This window comes from Balaenoptera acutorostrata, chromosome 12, assembly GCF_949987535.1.
Source record: "Balaenoptera acutorostrata chromosome 12, mBalAcu1.1, whole genome shotgun sequence".
In the NCBI taxonomy this organism is placed as follows: Eukaryota; Metazoa; Chordata; class Mammalia; order Artiodactyla; family Balaenopteridae; genus Balaenoptera; species Balaenoptera acutorostrata.
In genome coordinates, this window is record NC_080075.1 from 28,203,957 (window position 1) to 28,223,405 (window position 19,449).

Consider the following 19,449-nt stretch of genomic DNA (forward strand, 5'->3'; position numbering starts at 1 on the left):
GGCAGTGACAGAGCTGGGAACTACGAAAGGAGCTTTCAGATCCCTAATCTTTGCCATCTCAACATGACTTCTTATGTGGTGCACAAACTGTTTCTATGGACAGCTTACAAACTGAAGATGGAAAGAAAGAGCAGGGCCGCACACTTAGAATATGAAGAATACAACCTTCTAAAATGACTGCTCTGAGAGACCCAGTCAAATCATTACCCATAATCTGTTTTGTCTGCTTGCTCTATCTTTTTTAGAGCCATCTCAGCAACTGATAGTCACAATGTATTAGTAAGCACAACATTCCCATAAAGCAGTGGGTGTCTTGGCACCTTTTGGGGGCTATAAGGTTGGAAAGTAAAAATGAGAACCACCCCCCGGCCCTGGCCAGCCCCCACCTCAGCTCTGGAGCCCACCCCTTGCGCCCACCGCACACAGGGTGGCTGCTCACAGTTGCTTCCCGGGGTTCAGAGAGCCCATGTCGATCTCCTGGTCAAACTCCGTGCGGATGTCGTCAAGCGCGCCGTCATCCCCAAAGGCTCCCCACTCCATGTTGATACACATACGGCCCTCATCACCCTCCACCATGTCGATGTGGCGCATCTCTTCCATGTAGCAAGCATTGCTGCCCGTGCCTGGACAAAATAAGGAACTGCTCAGCACCCACCCGCACCATCCTCCCCCCAAACCCCACCTCCCTCTTAAACCTCCGTCCTGAGACCACCCAGGGTGGCTGGGATTCCTCGGTGCAGACTCCCAACATCCCAACATGGTCCAACCCACTACCATCCACAACTCCACAAGTCCTGGCTCAGCCCTCCAAAGTGACCGCACCATTATCTTTCAATATGAAGTATTCAATACAAAGGGACATCCAGGCCATGGACCCCTCCTCTCTTTGCAGCCCACCCCCGCAATCCATCGGCCAGCACTGCTCCTCACACCCAGTGCTCACGCACCCACAATGAGACCAATCTCGCAGTTCTGGTCATCATAACCACAGGTCATCATGGTCCCAACTGTGTCATTCACCACTGCCACAATGTCAATATCAAAGTCCTGCAGGGATAAAAGGGGGGCTTCTGACTTTCACTGTCACAGAAAGGTTACAGATGTGAAGATGAAGAGAAAGAGCAGTAAGACTCACAGCTCAAGTGCAAGGCTAGAGCTGGAAACTGGGTCCAGATCCAGTCTAACAGCAGCATCTCACTTCCCACCCTGCTGGTCCTCATCTTGGAGGACTTCGCTGACAGCAGCCCTGCGGTCTAGTTCACAGCCATCACTACACTGAGAAGAGCCCGTCTTGTCATCATTTTCTTCTCATTCTTTTTTCTTTTCTTTCTCTCTCTATCTCTCCCTCCCTCCCAGAAGGTCTTGTCCTTCTGTGACAAGACCTTTATCATGTCCTTTCTCTACCTTGTTCCACCCTAATATCAATATCATCCCAACTTTCTCATTTGAAAATGATATTCGAGTCTTCTTCAGATTAAGAACTAAAGGGTTTTTCTCGCACCAAGACTAAGATTAGTTGTCCATCATGCTAATATGAAGACCCCAAAGGCATTTGATCATATATAAGATCACTGGCATGCTAACTATCTCTCAATATAGGTAGGTCATTATGCAGCACACCTTAAACTTATACAGAGCTGTATCTCAATAAAACTGGAAAAAATAAAGATTATTGGGTAACATAGCAGAGAAGAAGAAAAGAAAACTTCTCATTAAGAACCACAAAAGATTCTCATGCTGATTTGAGGACAGACAGGGAAAGACTTCAGAGTGGACCCAAAAGAATGTAAAGAGCCTCCAGACCCCAAGCTCCTGCCTCCCCATCTCTGCTGCCCTACTCACCCCTCTCCTCTGGATGGCTTTCCGGATCAGAGTAACCACATCTTTCCCTTCCACACCACTGGACTTGAACCCCTTGGTCCATGAGACCAGGAAACTCTGGAAAAGGACCAAGGAATATTGACTCCCACAAAACTCAACCACACTCCTCATCATTAGGAGACCTCTTCCATGGGGCTAAACTAAAGTCATGACTGAATTTGTATATTTCTTCCTGACTAGTCTAGGAAGGAGAAACTCTGTCAATGACCAAGAAAGGAGACGAAATGAATGATTTACTGCCCCCAAGAAGTGGAAAGAGCAGGTTGTAGAAATACCAAAATAAGACACTTGTATCCTAACGTCATTAACTTTCAATGATGTCTATCATAACACTTTAGAACAAAGGAGTCCCGGACTAATTTCTCACTCCTGTTTCCCTAAGAGGGATAAGGATAATGTGCAATGTATATGGTCCTGCAAATTGCCATTTGACAGTGATAAAGACCCCCTCTTCTCCGATACCTCTTTACCATCGCTCTCACACATACCTACACACGCTCTTCCAGAAGGACAGAACTCCCAATATTCAAACACTGTCCACTCGATCCATCAGAGCAACCTCCTTTACAACCTCCATTGTAAAGGTAGCAGGTGGCTCAGAGTTCTTCCCAGTTCTCCCAGTCCAAAGAATGAAGCAACAAAAGTGTCTGAAGAACTCATCTTACCTCATCTAGTTTTGTTTGGAGACAGGGGAATGAGAAGGTAAAACCCAAAGGGAGCTTCTTGTCTTTGATTTGTAGCTTATCCATGAAGTTGGCCAGGCATTCAGCAATGTGGTCAAACAGCTAAGGGCACACAACACAGGAAGATGAGCAGGGAGGCAGAATAGCATAGAGATTAAGAGCATGGACTTTGGGCTCAGAAAGGAACTAGTTTAGCTGAATGCATGCAAGATATGTATCCCCTCTGAAGTTTTAATTTGTTCATCTATAAAATGGGGGTGATAACTGCACCTGCTCATGAGTTACCAAAAAAATTAAATGAGTCAATACATATAAGGACTTAACACTAGTTAGTGATTATTAAATACTGTCTTCCACTTAAACCATTTATCCAACCCACTGTCAAAATAACTGCATTAGGCAGGGGAAACCATAGCCAAAGCTAATCAGAAAGTCATCGCAAGCCCTGACAACAGAATATCCTTTGGTGGCTCTGTCAGAACCTCCCTTGACATGGATGCACAGCTGATTGTCTTACCAGAAAGGGCAGCCCATCTCACTGCCAAGAAGTATTTTAGCATCCCTGTCTCTTGTGATTGGGGGAGGGGATGGGACATTCTCTGTTGGCATTCTATAAATGAACTTAACGAAAATAAGTAACTTTTATATTTTTCCTCCACTCTAGAAAACCAATTTTCTGGGAGCAATTCCAAGAAGTTAGTTTTGTATTCTAACTTCAGTATGGAACACTCAAGTGAGTCCACAAAGAACACTGAAGAATAAATAGGGTTTTATGGGTGGGCAGCCTCACAACCGTGACTATTCTAAGCAGGACCCAAGGCCCCTAAGAAAAATCCTAAGCCTAAGAAATCATCCAGACTTTCAATCTGCCCCAAAGCCCACAGCCCCATGGCTTCCTTTTTGCCCACTCAGCATCCCCAAAGAGAAATTGGTGACCATTCCAGACACTTAGAGACTGAGGCCAGGAACATTCTGGTGCAAAAAGTAAGCAAAGGTCAAAAAGACTGAGGAGCAGACGTAGAGAATGGACTTGAGGACACGGGGAGGGGGAAGGGTAAGCTGGGACAAAGTGAGAGAGTAGCATGGACATATATACACTACCAAATGTAAAATAGATAGCTAGTGGGAAGCAGCCACATAGCACAGGGAGATCAGCTCGGTGATTTGTGTCCACCTAGAGGGGTGGGATAGGGAGGGTGGGAGGGAGACGTAAGAGGGAGGAGATATGGGGATATATGTATATGTATAGCTGATTCACTTTGTTTTAAAGCAGAAACTAACACACCATTGTAAAGCAATTATACTCCAATAAAGATGTTAAAAAAAAAAAAAAAGAGAGACTGAGCAGATTCCAAGGGCCAGGTTGACCAGATGGCAAAATCTAAAAGCCAAGGGAGGTGAAGGTGGACAACATTCCTTTCCTTCTCCAGGCAGAAGCAAGGAAGATTCCACTAATCCTGGGGTCCCCAAAGTGTGGTCCACAGCAGCATCACCATCATGTTACAAATGCAAATTCTAGGGCCCAAACCTAAACCTGCTGAATCAGGTGTGGTAGAGCCTCCAGGTGATCCTGAAGCAATGGTTTGAGAACCACTGCACTAAACCACAAAAGTATTTGCATTTATAAAGGAACTGAGAGGCTTGGGGTGGCAGGGTAGGTTGAGAGATGCACTGGCTCCCCAGATGTCTGGGGTATGCTCAGTGAGAGGCTAGGAAGACAAGACAAGCCCCTCCTAGAAGGGGGCCAGCTCTAACTGAACTTCCCACATAGATCCTGTCTCTCTGTCTGATCATGTGCGAAATTAACCTCAGCTGATGCTGAAACTCTCAATTTCCAAACCAAAACATTCTCAAGAGCAAATGCTGGGCAATGACAGGGCTCTCTCACTAAGAGGATCCCCAATGCAAAGTGCCAACTCCCTTGAGCAGAGATCAAGTATTTTAATGTGGAAATAGGGTTTCTAGATAGATACTCAGCAAGTTCTGTTCTGCTGGGAAGTTGATCAGAGACAAAGTTTACAATAGGGTTAAACAAATTCCCAGCACCTTCTTCCTGGTACTCTAGTCAAAATGATCTTTAGTACAGTAGTTTTTAATCCAAAAAAGGGAAGTTGCAGAAGCTGTGCAAAGAGATAAGGCCAATCATCAGAGATGGGGGGAGGGGTTGGAAAAAGTAAAATGGTTTCCCCTCATCCAGCCCTGATCACTGCTCTCTTTCCAACTGCACTACCAACAGGGGAAGGCAGAAAAAAAAAAGAGAGACAGTGAAGAGGCATTAAATAATGTGTTGCCCAATACAGTAGCCACTAGCCATCTGTGGCTATTTCAATTAATTAGAATTATAAAAAATTTAAAAGTCCCTTCCTCAGTCACACTAGCCATATTTCAGGTGCTCAATACTACACGTAACTAGTGGCTGCCTCACTAGACAGGGCAGATATCAAATGGTTCCACCACCATGAACAGTTCTATTGGACAGTTCTGAGTTAGAAGAACCTACAGCTCTTTAAAAGAGGGTAAAAGGAGACCATCTGCTTCCTTAAAAGGAAGACTATATCTTTTTCTGTTAGCTGATGACCTAAGGATAAGATACTGGGAGAAACAGCTAACACCTTCCTGCCATAAAAAGGCTCAAAGGGCATCATTTTATGAAGGTAGAAAAGTTTCCTCTTCCTTATTGGTCTGAGAATCTGTTCACTCCCCTTCCCACAGGAAACACCTTAAAAAATCTAAAGTGGCTGCTATTACCATTTGTAATTCACTGCTCTCATGTGAAAGTTCATGTGGCAGAAGACAGACTCTGTCCAGGGACCCACACTGCCCAGGTTCACAGATCTTCAAAAACTTTTGCAAGTTTTGAGCTTGGTGATTTGGTCTTGGTTTTAACTAAATTTTATTTTTTAAATCCATTTGTTTCCCTATAGTTAATTAAAAGACTGATACTTAATATTATAAAAAAGAAAGAAAGAAAAAGGAAAAGATAGGGAAAAAAGCATCAGTAATTCCATCACTAAAATAGCAACAATGAATTTCCTTCCAATCTTTTTACCAAGTGTTTTCTGCTGCTTTTAGGACAATAGCATTCTTTCCCTTTCTTATGATGGAATAAGCACCTATATTTTCTAGTTTTCTTTGTTTCATTTTTATATAGCATTTTTTTCCATTTATTTGAAGGATTCTTAATATCACAGTGGATTCATAGTTTCTTCCAGATGGGTCTCATAGATTCTTTTGGACTAACACATTTTGTTTCTGTATATTGGAGCCACGTGACAACCTCAGTGCAGCTCAAATCCCACTGTCCCAGAGACTCAGCCTCCCGTGTCCAACCCCAGCATTAAAACAAGGAAAATAGGTTTACCCTGAGGGTAGTAGGGACCCTGGACCACCATGTTGCCTAGTTCCAGGAAGCACCCATGGACTACATAATGTGGCCTAAAAAGTGGAGCCTCCTAGAGTTGGACAAACACAGACTCCTGTCATATGGATCTGACTTTGTGTCTTGCCTCTGGCCCCTCCCACCCCTGTAATCTAAGGCCAAGTCACTCAATCTTTCAAAGCCCAATTCCACATCTAGAAAATGGAGATAGTAGGAGCACCCAGCCTTAGGGCTAGTGTGAGGATAAAATTAGGAAATCTATACAAAGCGCATTCACTCAGCCTGACTCCTGTCAGCTCTTCCTCCTGATGGTTGCTCATCCACTTCAACACAACATGTATTACTTTCTGTGGGCTGATATGTGTGTTTGGTCGTCCAGTTGGACTTGAAGTCCTGGAGGGGGAGGACCAGGACTTTGATTCCCAGCAAGGATCAGTGACCCAGTGTCCAGTAGATGCTCAACACATGTTTGGACACTATCATGACAGCAACTCCATCCTTGCTCGTTCTCTTCTAGCTATTACTGAGATGACTCTTACTTGGATTTCACATTTCTTCTCCATCCACTCTTTTTATTGTATGTGCCGAGTACAAAATGTGACTCTAGAGGTCACAGAGATATGGGGATGACTAAGCATGATTTGGGGCCAGTGTGGAAGCACACGGAGCCCACTGCAGTGCCAGGTAGAACAGACACCCAGAAGCTGGATTTTAGTGTTTTCTCAACAGGCTCCCATTCCTGTGTGTAAAACCTCTTCTGTTTCAGAAGGCAAAAAAAAGAGAGAGCAAATAACCAAAAAGGCAAAGAGGCAGGTCCCATTTCATGCAATGCTATGCTAACAACTGTGAGTCAGAGGGCTACAGAATGACCACCGTGGCAGGTGGCAGTGTCAAACCACAACCGTGTATTCTACTGACTTGCTATTCAATGACACCACTAACCATAGGTGTCCAGGTATATTGGCCCAGCCTCCTGGCAGTAGGCTTTCCTCAATAACCAGTGCATGCAAGCACACCTCAAATGAGATGGAAAAATCAAAATCCCTCCCACTAAAGCCCATCCAGACCCTGGGGCCTTGTGCACACACTCCCTGCCCTCTGGCCATGTGCACCTCTCCTGATAGAGGCCCCCCACCTAGCCTCCAGGCATGGAGGAGGATCACCCAGCAAAGAGAGGACAGGGAATCTGAGCTTCAGTCAAGGTCTCCTCCCTCCAGACCACAGAGAAGGAGCAGTATCTGCTCCTGTGGGGCCCAGAGCCCCAGTGGCCACCCCAAGAGATGGGTCATACCTGGGTGCCACTGCCTCGCATGATGTCCTCGGGAATGGCGTAGATCTGGTTCTCCATCTCAACCTTCTGGAGTCCATTGTCTGTTACTTTCACCCAAAGCACACGGAAGTTGGTCCCTCCAAGGTCCAGAGCCAGGAATTCTCCATGTTCTGCAGAGAGAAGGACCACTATTAGTTTGGGAAAGACAAGGTGTAACTGTTTCACAGAGACCAAAACTTAAAACCCAAGAATCCTGCCATAAACACTGGTCATCTCTGGGTGATGAGGAGGCCAGCGGGTCTTTTTTCTACACATTTTTATGTATTGTCTGATTCTTTTTCTTAATGCTAAACACTTCTATATTACTTTCAGAATTCACATAAAGAATCAGACAGTTTCACATCCAGTGATAGGGTGCCCACCCCCTCACAAGAGCTATTTCCCAAGGGCTTTCAGCCAAGTCCCCATCAAGCTCACAGGGCCCAGCAAGCCCTGCACCAGGAGACCAGGCTTCAGGTTTTTTGGGGGTTTGTTTTTTTAAATTAATTCATTCATTTCTGGCTGTGTTGGGTCTTTGTTGCTGTGCACAGGCTTTCTCTAGTTGCATCGAGCTGGGGCTACTCTTCGTTGCGGTGTGTGGGCTTCTCATTGCGGTGGCTTCCCTTGTTGCGGAGCACGGGCTCTAGAGTGCAGGCTCAGTAGTCGTGGTGCACGGGCTTAGCTGCTCCGTGGCATGTGGGATCTCCCTGGACCAGAGCTCAAACCCGTGGCCCCTGCATTGGCAGGCGGATTCTTAACCACTGCGCCATCAGGGAAGTCCCCCAGGCCTCAGTGTTGTTCTTCATGGCCCCAGGACACCCAGCACGCTGCTACAAGCTTGTGGCCCCCTGGGCCTTTTGCCAAATTGTGATCCCTGAACAAAATGTACTCTTTAATGTTTGTATACAGTGACAGCAACATCTCTCGGCAGGATGAGGGTCACATGATGGAGTGGAATGGGATCCAGCTGGCTATAAATTAAGAGGCCTAGCAAATAAGTCAAGCAGGTGCCCCCACCAATAAAAGATCCCAGGTGCTGAGTTAAGAGTATATAAGACAAGAGTCAGGCCACTCAGACAAGCCACAAGGCTGGGGCAGAGGGAGGAGAGGGAGACTCCACAGACACAAGTGGGTCAAGATCTTCAGGTGTCACCAGGAAAGCACAGTCCAGTCTCTCCAGGAAATAAGCAGTGCAGAACAGGAAACATCCAGATTCCAGACGATAATACCAGCTACAGGGACACGTGCCATTGTACAGCACAGAATGGAAGTGCTGAAGAGGCTCGGAGGCCACAGCCAGGGCCGGGGCCTAGCGGGGCAGGCAAGGATGGGGGAACAAGGCGGGCTTGTCCCCTCAGCAGCCTCCTCAACCAGTCCTGCTCCATCAGTCTTCCAATGTCCTGCCGCACACCTTCTTGAAGGGTACATGATTATTTCCGGGGGGATTCACTTGTTGGCATGTTTGTCAACACTCGGCCCCTTTCCTGATGGGAGACTTGCCACTGAAGTAAGGGAGAATGGATCAGAGGGTCAGGGAAGTGCTCTGACTAAATGAAACAAGGATTTATTCTGACCCACTTCTTCTCAGCAGCAATAACTGTTTGGCCCTGAGAAAAGCTACATCTGCCCGGCTCCCTGAGGGCACTTACCCACACAGCCCCTACCGTCCAGAGGGGCAACTTGGGGTGGGCATCATTCACCCGACATTCCGTGGGGACTTGCCCCCACACAACCGTGGCTTGCTGGTAACAATATACAGAGACTGGCTCTGAAGCCCACATTACCTGCATCAGAACCCCAGCCACTTTTTGGCCGTGGCAAATTCCTGAGCCTCTGAGCCTCAGCTGCCTCATCTCTAGAGCAGGAACATCATACCTCATGTGGTTGAGGTGAGGGGCAGAGCAGATAATGTGCCTCAAGTACCCAGCACAGTGCCAAGAACTCAGGACACACTAAATAAGTACTAGAAACTTTCCATCCAGGTTCTCGGCAAACACTGCCTGACACCCACACTTAAAAGTCTCCCAGGCCCAGTATTAGGACTGTCTCTCAGACTGAAAAAAGTAAAAGCAACATTCAGAGGGGAGACTGAAGAAACCTGTCCAAGGAAAGCCATTGAAATCTTCTCCAGTGACTTTAGCATTCCTCCTCAGGGGTACTAATTTTCCATCCCTTCCCTGGCATGTGGAGGTCCCTCCAGCCCTCTAGCTACAGTCACTAGATAGCTTGGGTAACCTCAGCCCCATCTTGGGAGACTGCGCCTCTTGTGGCCATGGATGACTTTTCCAGGCACTTCAGTTCTGAGCCTCCCCTGGTAGTGGGACGTCAGCCAGTTTGCAGGGAAAACTATGTGTGGTTGTCATGGGGGATGAAAAGGAAAATCAAAGATGAACTGCCTACATCAGCACTCTGCCCCAGGACACATGAATCTGCTGAGTCGGCAACCGTGGGGGATTGAGGCTGCTGAGGCTGCCCCTGGTTGGTCATGATTCAAGGCCAGCCCAGCTTTATTCACTGGAGAGGACAGCTCCATCAAGAATGGTGGTTTTTGTCTTTATTCCCATCTTGCCACTAGGTTCTTCGTGGCCTTTTTTTTTTTTCCCTTAGATTCCGTATATATGTGTTAGCATACTGTATTTGTTTTTCTCTTTCTGACTTACTTCACTCTGTATGACAGACTCTAACTCCATCCACCTCATTACAAATACCTCCATTTCATTTCTTTTTATGGCTGAGTAATATTCCATTGTATATATGTGCCACATCTTCTTTATCCATTCATCTGTCGATGGACATTCAGGTTGCTTCCATGTCCTGGCTATTGTAAATAGAGCTGCAATGAACATTTTGGTACATGACTCTTTTTGACCTATGGTTTTCTCAGGGTATATGCCCAGTAGTGGGATTGCTGGGTCGTATGGTAGACCTACTAGAGAATGGACTTGAGGATATGGGGAGGGGGTGGGGTGAGATGTGACAGGGTAAGAGAGTGTCATGGACATATATACACTACCAAATGTAAAACAGATAACTAGTGGGAAGCAGCCGCATAGCACAGGGAGATCAGCTCGGTGCTTTGTGACCACCTAGAGGGGTGGGATGGGGAGGGTGGGAGGGAGGGAGATGCAAGAGGGAGGAGAAATGGGAACATATTGTATATGTATAACTGATTCACTTTGTTATAGAGCAGAAGCTAACACACCATTGTAAGGTAACTGTACTTCAATAAAGATGTTTAAAAAAAAAAAAAAAAAGAATGGTGGTTTTGCAGTATTTGCTGATGGACTGAAGGGAAACCACAAATAATACAGTGCTGCTGAGAATTCCGTTCCCAGGAAGAAATGTCATTCTTTTCAGACTCCACCAGATCAGACATTCCTCTGCATCCCTCCTCCCTGATGCTCCCTCCACAAACACACATGATCACAGCTACCATAGCCAAAGACTTTATTCCTTCCAGAGTCTAATATCTCTGAGGCAGGCCCAGCATCATGACTCCTGGAGCTAAATCCTAAGGTGACCCCTTGGGACAGTGGATGGACCCCTCCCCTAGTGCCTGCCTCTACACCACCCATGAGAGGCCCTCACACAGAGAAGCAACAAGCTTTGCTTTGAATTCCAGCTCAGCTGCTTCACCACCTGTGTGGCTTCTCTGAGCATGTCACCTCAGCTGCAGAACAGGGCTCATAATGCTGACTTTCCCAGGGGTCATGAGCTTATATGAAATACAGAACACATTACGTGAATATATAGGTACACCGTAAGCCATCAATAAACAGCTGCTGCTGTCACTGTTATTACTCCTTTGATTATGTAGCTCCTCTCCTAGTTCTCCTCAGCCCCTCCAATCCCTACCTACACCTATCCTACTCCTGGCCCAGGTCCTACCTACACTGTCAACCTTCCGGGACATCCCAGAAGCCCAGAGCAGAGAGTATGTGATGTGGTGTGAAGGAGGATGGCATCTATGGGCCTGGGACAGTCAGACTGGATGGGCAGGAGTGAGGCTCTGGGGCAGGAGAACATGTCTACAGCAGGTTTCTTAAGTACACAGCCACAGGGCAGACAAGCCAGTAAGGTCCAGTGAGATCATTCTGCTGAATGAGTATACTTGGTATTTGAGGCAATGTATTAAGAAAACATCTCATATTGCATCTGCTTACTGATGGTTCATTTATTAAACAAAATATTTGAGGAGACCATAAGACCAGAGGTAAGATTTCTTTTATTGTTAAGCATGCTGTTATGTCTAGAAAACAATTTTAATACCTGATTTTTAAAATGTTCAAACAGTACAAAAGTGGAAAAAATGAAAAGCAAACATCTCTTCTCTTCTCCATACCACAAAAGTAACCATTATTAACGTTTCTTGAGTGTCCTTAGATACATTTATATTATAAAAACAGGGAAGACCATTAACTGACACATTCTAAGAAAAGAGTTTGAATTGCTGGTTCTAAGGATTTATGTTTTTGATTACCAAAGATATTAGCAAATTAACTTCCTAAAAATTCTCTCCAAATTCCACATAAACCAACAGGTGGGTGTCACTGTCACCAGTGTCCTATGTTATGTACAATTAATCTTTGCCAACCTCATAGGTTAAAGTGGCAGCTCATTTTTTAAACTCGGTTTCTTTCCTTGGTGTAGATTAGACATTTTGAATTATTGACTGGCATTGTGAATTCTTTCTTCTGTGAATTTTCTGCTCACATGTTTTGTCTTTTAAAAATATATATTCATTATTTTCTTAATAACATAAAAGAGCTCTTTGTATATTAATGAAACTATTTTGTTGGTTGTATATCTGCAATTATTTTTCTCCAGTTGGATATTTGTCTTCACTGCCCTTTCTAAATCTCTCCAGTTACTTCTAAGTGTTGTCACCACCACTGCTAAAATAAAAGAAGCAAGGTTTCACCATAGGTTTATTTAAAAGATCAAATTCATCTTATACTTTCTTATGTGACTTTTTGAAAAAAATGAAGCCCAGAACCCTGTCTTCATCTCTCTTGTCTCTGGGACACAGTTCAGACTTTCCCACTTGCATCTGATTATTGTGGCAATAAAACAATGGAAAGACAGAGGCAGGTGTGGAGGAGGTTTAGTTAATTTAAGGTCCACCATGTAGATATTTTTAAAAGAAGAGAAATTTGTTGTGTGATATTCATAAACATTATCTCATTAATCCTCAACAACCCTGTTAGACATCATGATCCCAATTTCCAGATAAGAAAACTAAGGCTCAGGCCAAGTAACTGAAAACAAGATTTAAATCCAGGTCTAGCTCTCTAGCAAACTTTTCTACTGCAGTGAGCAAGAAGGCTGTTCATGAGAAAGTTGTAAATCCTCAAATAAGGAATTCTTCATTATTGGGACTTCCCTGGTGGTCCAGTGGTTAGGGCTCTGCGTTTTCACTGCTGAGGACCCGGGTTCAGCGCCTGGTTGGGGAACTAAAATCCTGCAAGCCTCATGGTGTGGCCAAAAAAAAAAAGGAATTCTTCATTATCGATGCCAAGAGCATAAAACCCAGAGGTTGCCACAGGCTCTAAGCTGGCCTGGGTGGCAAAGGAAGTGACACTGTGGTTCAGAAGCTGAGTCACTTAGTTAAGATCATACAGGGGTAAACAACTGCTGGATTTGACCCCAAGTTCATCTGACCCTAGCACCCATGCCAGTCCCTATGCACCTCGCCCATATCTCTTGTGGTGCTGGTTCCTGGAAGCTGAGGGTTACCTGACACAGAATCTAGGATGGAAGCAAATAAGCCATAAAGTGATGAAAAAGAAAGCAAAGATGCCCTAATCTTTATCAGTAACTTGGCCCATCCCTCTGGGCCAAATGCTCTCAAACTTGAGTGGGAGGTGGCAGACACACATCCACTGGCAAGAAGTGACACACCCTTCTCCCCAAAGGAACCCAGGACCTACTAAGGCTTTTTGAGGCAGGTTTTCTTGGTAGCCGCAAATTGGCGCCATCTCATACAATTATACCAAACCTCCGTTCCCACCTTACTGGACACTCTCCAGTCTCTCTCTGATGAAGGTTCTCCTAATTAAGAACGGCCCCCTCCAAAAGCAGACAAAAGAAGGGGTAACAACCCTCTATCGAAAGGAAATAAGGGGGCTTCCCTGGTGGCGCAGTGGTTAAGAATCCGCCTGCCAATGCAGGGGACACAGCTTCGAGCCCTGGTCCAGGAAGATCCCAAATGCCACAGAGCAACTAAGCCTGTGCACCACAACTACTGAGCCTGCGCTCTAGAGCCCGTAAGCCACAGCTACTGAGCCCACAAGCCACAACTACTGAAGCCCACGCACCGCAACGAACAGTAGCACGTGCTCACCCCAAACAGAGAAAGCCCGCACACAGCAACGAAGACCCAAAACAGCCAAAAATAAAATAAATAAATTAAAAAAAAAAAAAAAGGAAATAAGGACTCATAGTTAAGAGGAACTGGCAATAGGGGTATTAGGTCTTGCCACCCTTCATCGAATTGCCCAATGGTTAAGATTCAAGTTGCTGGGCTTCCCTGGTGGCGCAGTGGTTGAGAATCTGCGTGCCAATACAGGGGATGCGGGTTTGAGCCCTGGTCCAGGAAGATCCCACATGCCGCAGAGCAACTAAGCCCGTACATCACAACTACTGAGCCCACACTCTAGAGCCCGCGAGCCACAACTACTGAGCCCGCGCACCACAACTACTGAAGCCTGCGTGCCCAGAGCCCGTGCTCCGCAACAAGAGAAGGCACTGCAACGAGAAGCCCGCACACTGCAACGAAGAGTAGCCCCCGCTCGCCACAACTAGAGAAAAGCCTGCGCACAGCAACAAAGACGCGGCCATAAATAAATAAATAAATAAATTTATTTTTTTTAAAAAAAAGATTCAAGTTGTTCCCTCTGGCAGAGTTTGTTTGCTGACTCATTTCCCATCCTGGACTACCATTCTGCTCACTCTCAGTGAGGTTCTTATCAAATACATAAAGTCAGCGAGATAAAGGGGTTTCAATTTCTCCTGGGAACTCACCTGTCCCAGGGAAAGGCTGAAGAGGACTAAAATGGCACCTAAGTAAGTAACCGCCTGAATGTGATAGTCACTGTCATCTCGGTTGACGGGATATCACTAATGTATTTGAGCAGGCCATAACTCCAGCATTCTTCAAGTCACCCACTCACAATGTCCATGCAATTTGTGAGGGGTGAGGGCCAGATGAATTTCCCAACAGTCTATTTTCAATCACTAGGTATTTGCCACTAACTAAAATAGATCACCACCTGTTCCTCCCATCAGGAGCTCAGAGCAGTGTGCCAACCAGTGCACAAAGGATGACTTGTGAACAGAAAAGGTCTGTTTTTGTTTTGCATTTTTAAGCAGCAGTGCCCTTTTGTCGAAGGCAACTGTGTTCAGAAGTGGCAGAGCACTGCCTTGTTAAGGCTAGAGCCAGAGCCCAGTCCCTCACCCCGGGCAGGGCTTCTTCAGGTGATCGAATGGACTTCTTTGGAAGCCTCCTATAAACAAGTAGCTTTGACGCAGCGTTCCCAGAGCTCTGAGGATCCTTGAAGGTGCCATAGTGCCTGCTAGCACTCCACAACAGACGGCTAAGAGTGTATGGCATGGACTCCAATTGAGAGGACAACTAAAAATCTCCAGGTCTTGAGTAGGTAATCCAGCAAAACTAACTTTGCCAGACACAGGTTTCAAGGCACGTATTTCCCAAGTACCTGGAAACACCACAGTCACTAACACCTCTGGCAGCCTCTTTTTAAGTTCCAAGATTTCAGATACTCCATTATAGTACAACAACAAGATGCTGAATGCCAAAATGTAGAAACAGAGAAACATAAAGCTGCTTCAATTGAAGGGAGGGGCCTGGAGCACATACCACTTTGTAAGTGCCCCCCAAAACTCCCAAAACACCATCAGAAAGCACCACCCTGCTGCTTTTATACTCAGGAAATGTTTCTTAAGCTCAAAATATGTGCCACTCACAGAGAAATGTTATACTAGCTCCACAGATGTGAAACCACTCTTCAAAGGATTAAAATATGATTATCTTTCACTACTGTGTAGGCGTTGAGTGTGTTAAGATTTTCAGGCAGGCCGACATGGGTTCAAATCCCATTTTAACATGTATTAGCCATATAAATTCAGGTAAATTATTAGAAATTTGATACTCAGATTTCATCATCTGTTAAAAGGGGACAGTAATAACCTCCTGTCTAGCCAGCACCTCCCCATCACTCGCCAGGACACAGAGACACAGACACACAGACACACAGTTTTTGGTCAAGAATCAATGCAATGAATGCGTAAGGTGTTTGGCACAATTCCTGGTGTATGTAAAATGTTTAATAAACTCCAGTTACCACTATATGGAGGCTATTTATCAATACAATCTTCATTTTATATTGTAGGCACCATATAAATCCACTTATTAATTTGCATGTATGTGAGCTATTGATCTATGTCTCCACTACATAGCTGTTGATACAGTCCTGAGCAACCAAGATAAGGGCTCCTTTCAGGTTAAAGGGCTCCTTTACCAGCCTCCATGCACTCTATCACCAGCCTAGTCTCTCTTTATCGTATCATGTGCTTGCATTATATGACCTAGTATCATTTCATTTATGATGATAAATGATATCCTTATGTCCCCAGGATAATTTGCACTCTTCAAAGATGGGGCACAAGGCTGCTCAGCACATTGCTGCCCCACAGAGGACCAGCCTCAGAGGGGACTCTATTGAATGAACTGAACAGCTAGGCCTGAGTTACAAATAGAAGAATGAATGCATTGTGCTAGCAGTGTTGGGGGCCTCTAGTGATACGCCTAAGGGCCCAGGCTTTGGAACACAGATGGCTGGGTTCAAATCCCAATGCTTCTACTTTCTCATTATGTGACTTTGGGCAAGTTGCTTAATCTCTCTAAATCTAGTTTCTTTTTCTCTAAAACAGGGTTTATGGTGTCTACCATTGGGTCACTGTGAGAATTAATGAGATAGCTCAAATACAGTGCTTAGCATAGTACCTGGCATTTATAAGCCTACATTTTAAAATTATCATGATCATCATCATCATCATCATCATTCCCTGCTCTCGAGGGAATTAAGTCTAGCTAGAGGGTAGAGATACATTCACCTGTAAAAAATAATTCACAATTCAGGGAAGTGGGGAAGTATCAAAAGATCAATACAGCAAAGGCTTCATCTCACTCTGCCTTAAGACATGCTTATATCTAAACAATCTTGCCAAGACAATGAGGGCAATAAAGATACTACAAAGATAATTTATTTCTAAATTGGAAAGCTGGAAAAAAAAAAAAACTTGTTAAAAATGTAAATTATTTATAAAATAAATAAATAAATTGGAATGCTGGAATATTTGTAGGTTTTTAGTTGGGTCTACTTGAGCTTCTTATTATAATGGTACAAAGTCAATCCATATTTATGGTCAATTTTAAAAGATAATAATCTGATTTGCTCCAGAAACTTTTGTTCAGCAACATGAGCCAATGTAAAGCATGAATCTTATGGCCTTGGAGTCAAGACTACCTATGCTTAAAGTCCAACTCTGCCACTAACTGTACACAGGTGACCTTGGCAATCTCTTTCAGCCTCAGTTGCCTTATTTTTAAATTGGAAATGTCTCTCTTGTAGAGTTTGCAGGGAGAGTAAAACAGATTGCTTACATAAACAGATATCATGGGTGCTCATTAAATGATATCAACTATTCCTGCATTTCCTCTTAAGATGGAACTGTCGTCTGAAAGCCAGATGCTTTGTGATGTGTGTAGTGGGCCCCCTGACAGGGCTGTGATTGGGTCTGGTACTGCAATCACATGTATAGCCCAGCGTAGGTTAGGGCTGCCTACAGAGAGGTCAAGATGGTGAGATTCCTGACAGATACAATAAAACACTTTCTCTATTCAACACTGCCAAAAACAAAAAGGGTGAAGGGAGTCACAGACAATAATTATTGGGGCAAGTGGAACTCTCATACAGCATTGGTGGGAGTATAAAATAGCTCAACCACTTTGGAAACCAAAGTTCAAACCACTTTGGTCTGGGAGTTTCTTACAAATTAAACACATCCCAAACCCTATGACCCAGAAATTCCACTCCTAGTTGTTTACTCAAGAAAAGGAAGAAAACAAAAACATATGTCCACAAAGAAGCTTGTGCAAGAATGTTTATAGAAGCTTTCATCAAAAACTGGAAACAGGGCTTCCCTGGTGGCGCAGTGGTTGAGAATCTGCCTGCCAATGCAGGGGACACGGGTTCGAGCCCTGGTCTGGGAAGATCCCACATGCCGCGGAGCAACTAGGCCCGTGAGCCACAGCTACTGAGCCTGCGCGTCTGGAGCCTGTGCTCCGCAACAAGAGAGGCCGCGATAGTGAGAGGCCCGCGCACCGCGATGAAGAGTGGCCCCCACTCGCCACAACTAGAGAAAGCCCTCGCACAGAAACGAAGACCCAACACAGCCAAAAATAAATAAATAAATAAATAAATAATAAAAATAAAGGAATTCCTTTAAAAAAAAAAAAAGTAAAATAAATACCCTTCTTTAAAAAAAAAAAAAAAAAAAAAAACTGGAAACAGCCCAGGTGTCCATAGAATTCATGTCATATAGGATTCCAATCACACCACGGAATCAGCAACCAAAAAGGAACTACTGATATACACAACACGGATAAAGCCCACATTTTGATGGGTAAATGAAGCCTTGCATAAAGAGTAAATACTATATGATTGTATATGTGGGAAGTTCTAGAGCAGGCAAAACAAATACATGTGGAAAATTTAAAACAGTGATTACTTCTGGGGGTTGGGGACAGGGACTGCCTGGGAAGGTGCAGCAGGGAGCTTCCTGGGCTGATAATGTTTTCTATCTTGATAGGGGTTGTATTAAACAGGTGTATGTATTTGTCAACTCATCAGATGATATTTAAGATTTGCATCTCGTACAAAATTTTACATCAAAAGAAAAAAGAGCAAATATTGAACTCTGGTTAATAATGGGCCTGCTGAAGTTCTGGGGTTGAAATGAACTGATTTCTGCAATTTACTTTGCAATGCCTCAAATAAAACAAGAGGGACTGATGGGAGGAAGGATAGAGGAGTGTGATAAAACAAATCTAGTTAAAATATCAATGTAGACTCTAGGTAGTCTGTGTATGGATGTTCATTATACAATTCTTTCAAGTTTTTAAAACTGTCTTAGAGAAAAAAACAAATAAGGAACATTTTTTATATACATACCAGCTGACACCAAATTCAGTCACCTAAGTAAGATATTCTTGGACCATTTACATTTTCATTTTTATCTGTGCCAACTATGTTTCTTTGCACTGAATGGTCCACACAGTCTACAAAGCACAGATATTTTAAAATCAGCCACCACAGGGTTCTGACTGTGGACATTCCCTTCCTTCTCACAGAGAACTCAAACCATAATTTGGAAGTTCATATTTCATGTGTGTAATGGAAGCCTCCATCATAAACGAATGGCCTGAAACTTCCTAAAGTCTCTCCCACATTCTCTACCAGGTCTTTGATTACCATTAAATAGCTGAGACCTGATTTATGAAAGCTGGAACCCGGTCCTTGCTCCAAAATGCAGGGAGGGCCTCCAACAATGGGGATGAACCCTCACACCTGCTCCCTCCAAACAAAAGGACCTGGGAGATTCACTCACCCTCTCTCAGTAAAATCGGTGCTGGCCATGGTGGCTGCATAGGACTGGGTTTACAACACACATGGGAAGGTTACATAACCGATTCCCCCTTAATTCTCAGAGAGCCAACCCTCTGATGTTTCTTCTTTTTACAAATGAGAAAATGGAGGAATACGGTATAAATGAACTGCTCTAAAGCAAACAGCTTGAATTCAAACCCTTTTAAACCTAGAATTCTGATCTTCACCCCTCAACACACACTGCCCTGAAACCACCTCTCACCCCTGGCAAGAAATAGCCAATTTTACAAAGGTCTGACCAGGACAAAACTGGGTAAGGAGCATTTAAAACAGTGGCTTTCACACTGCAAGCTGAAAAAAAAATTAGTGAGCCCTGACTAGAGACAGTTTTAAAGTATAGAAGATAATAGATCTGGGGCTTCCCTCGTGGTGCAGTGGTTAAGAATCCGCCTGCCAATGCAGGGGACACAGGTTCGAGCCCTGGTGCGGGAAGATCCCACAAGCTGC

General features: G+C 44.5%; 1 protein-coding gene across 4 annotated transcripts in view; it reads right to left on the bottom strand.

Annotated features, from left to right (window-relative positions):
* The window catches only part of HK2 (hexokinase 2), a 61,852-nt gene that overhangs the window by 18,431 nt on the left and 23,972 nt on the right, over nucleotides 1–19,449 (bottom strand). For 3 of the 4 annotated variants that reach the window (XM_007184050.2, XM_057558269.1, XM_057558268.1), the window contains exons 3-7: nucleotides 7,235–7,383; nucleotides 2,547–2,666; nucleotides 1,843–1,938; nucleotides 948–1,047; nucleotides 440–623 (exon numbers count right to left, since the gene is read on the bottom strand). In XM_007184050.2, coding sequence (XP_007184112.1) covers nucleotides 440–623; nucleotides 948–1,047; nucleotides 1,843–1,938; nucleotides 2,547–2,666; nucleotides 7,235–7,383 — 649 coding nt within the window. The remainder of the gene's footprint in view (nucleotides 1–439; nucleotides 624–947; nucleotides 1,048–1,842; nucleotides 1,939–2,546; nucleotides 2,667–7,234; nucleotides 7,384–19,449) is intronic. The other variant, XM_028166975.2, reaches the window with a different exon arrangement.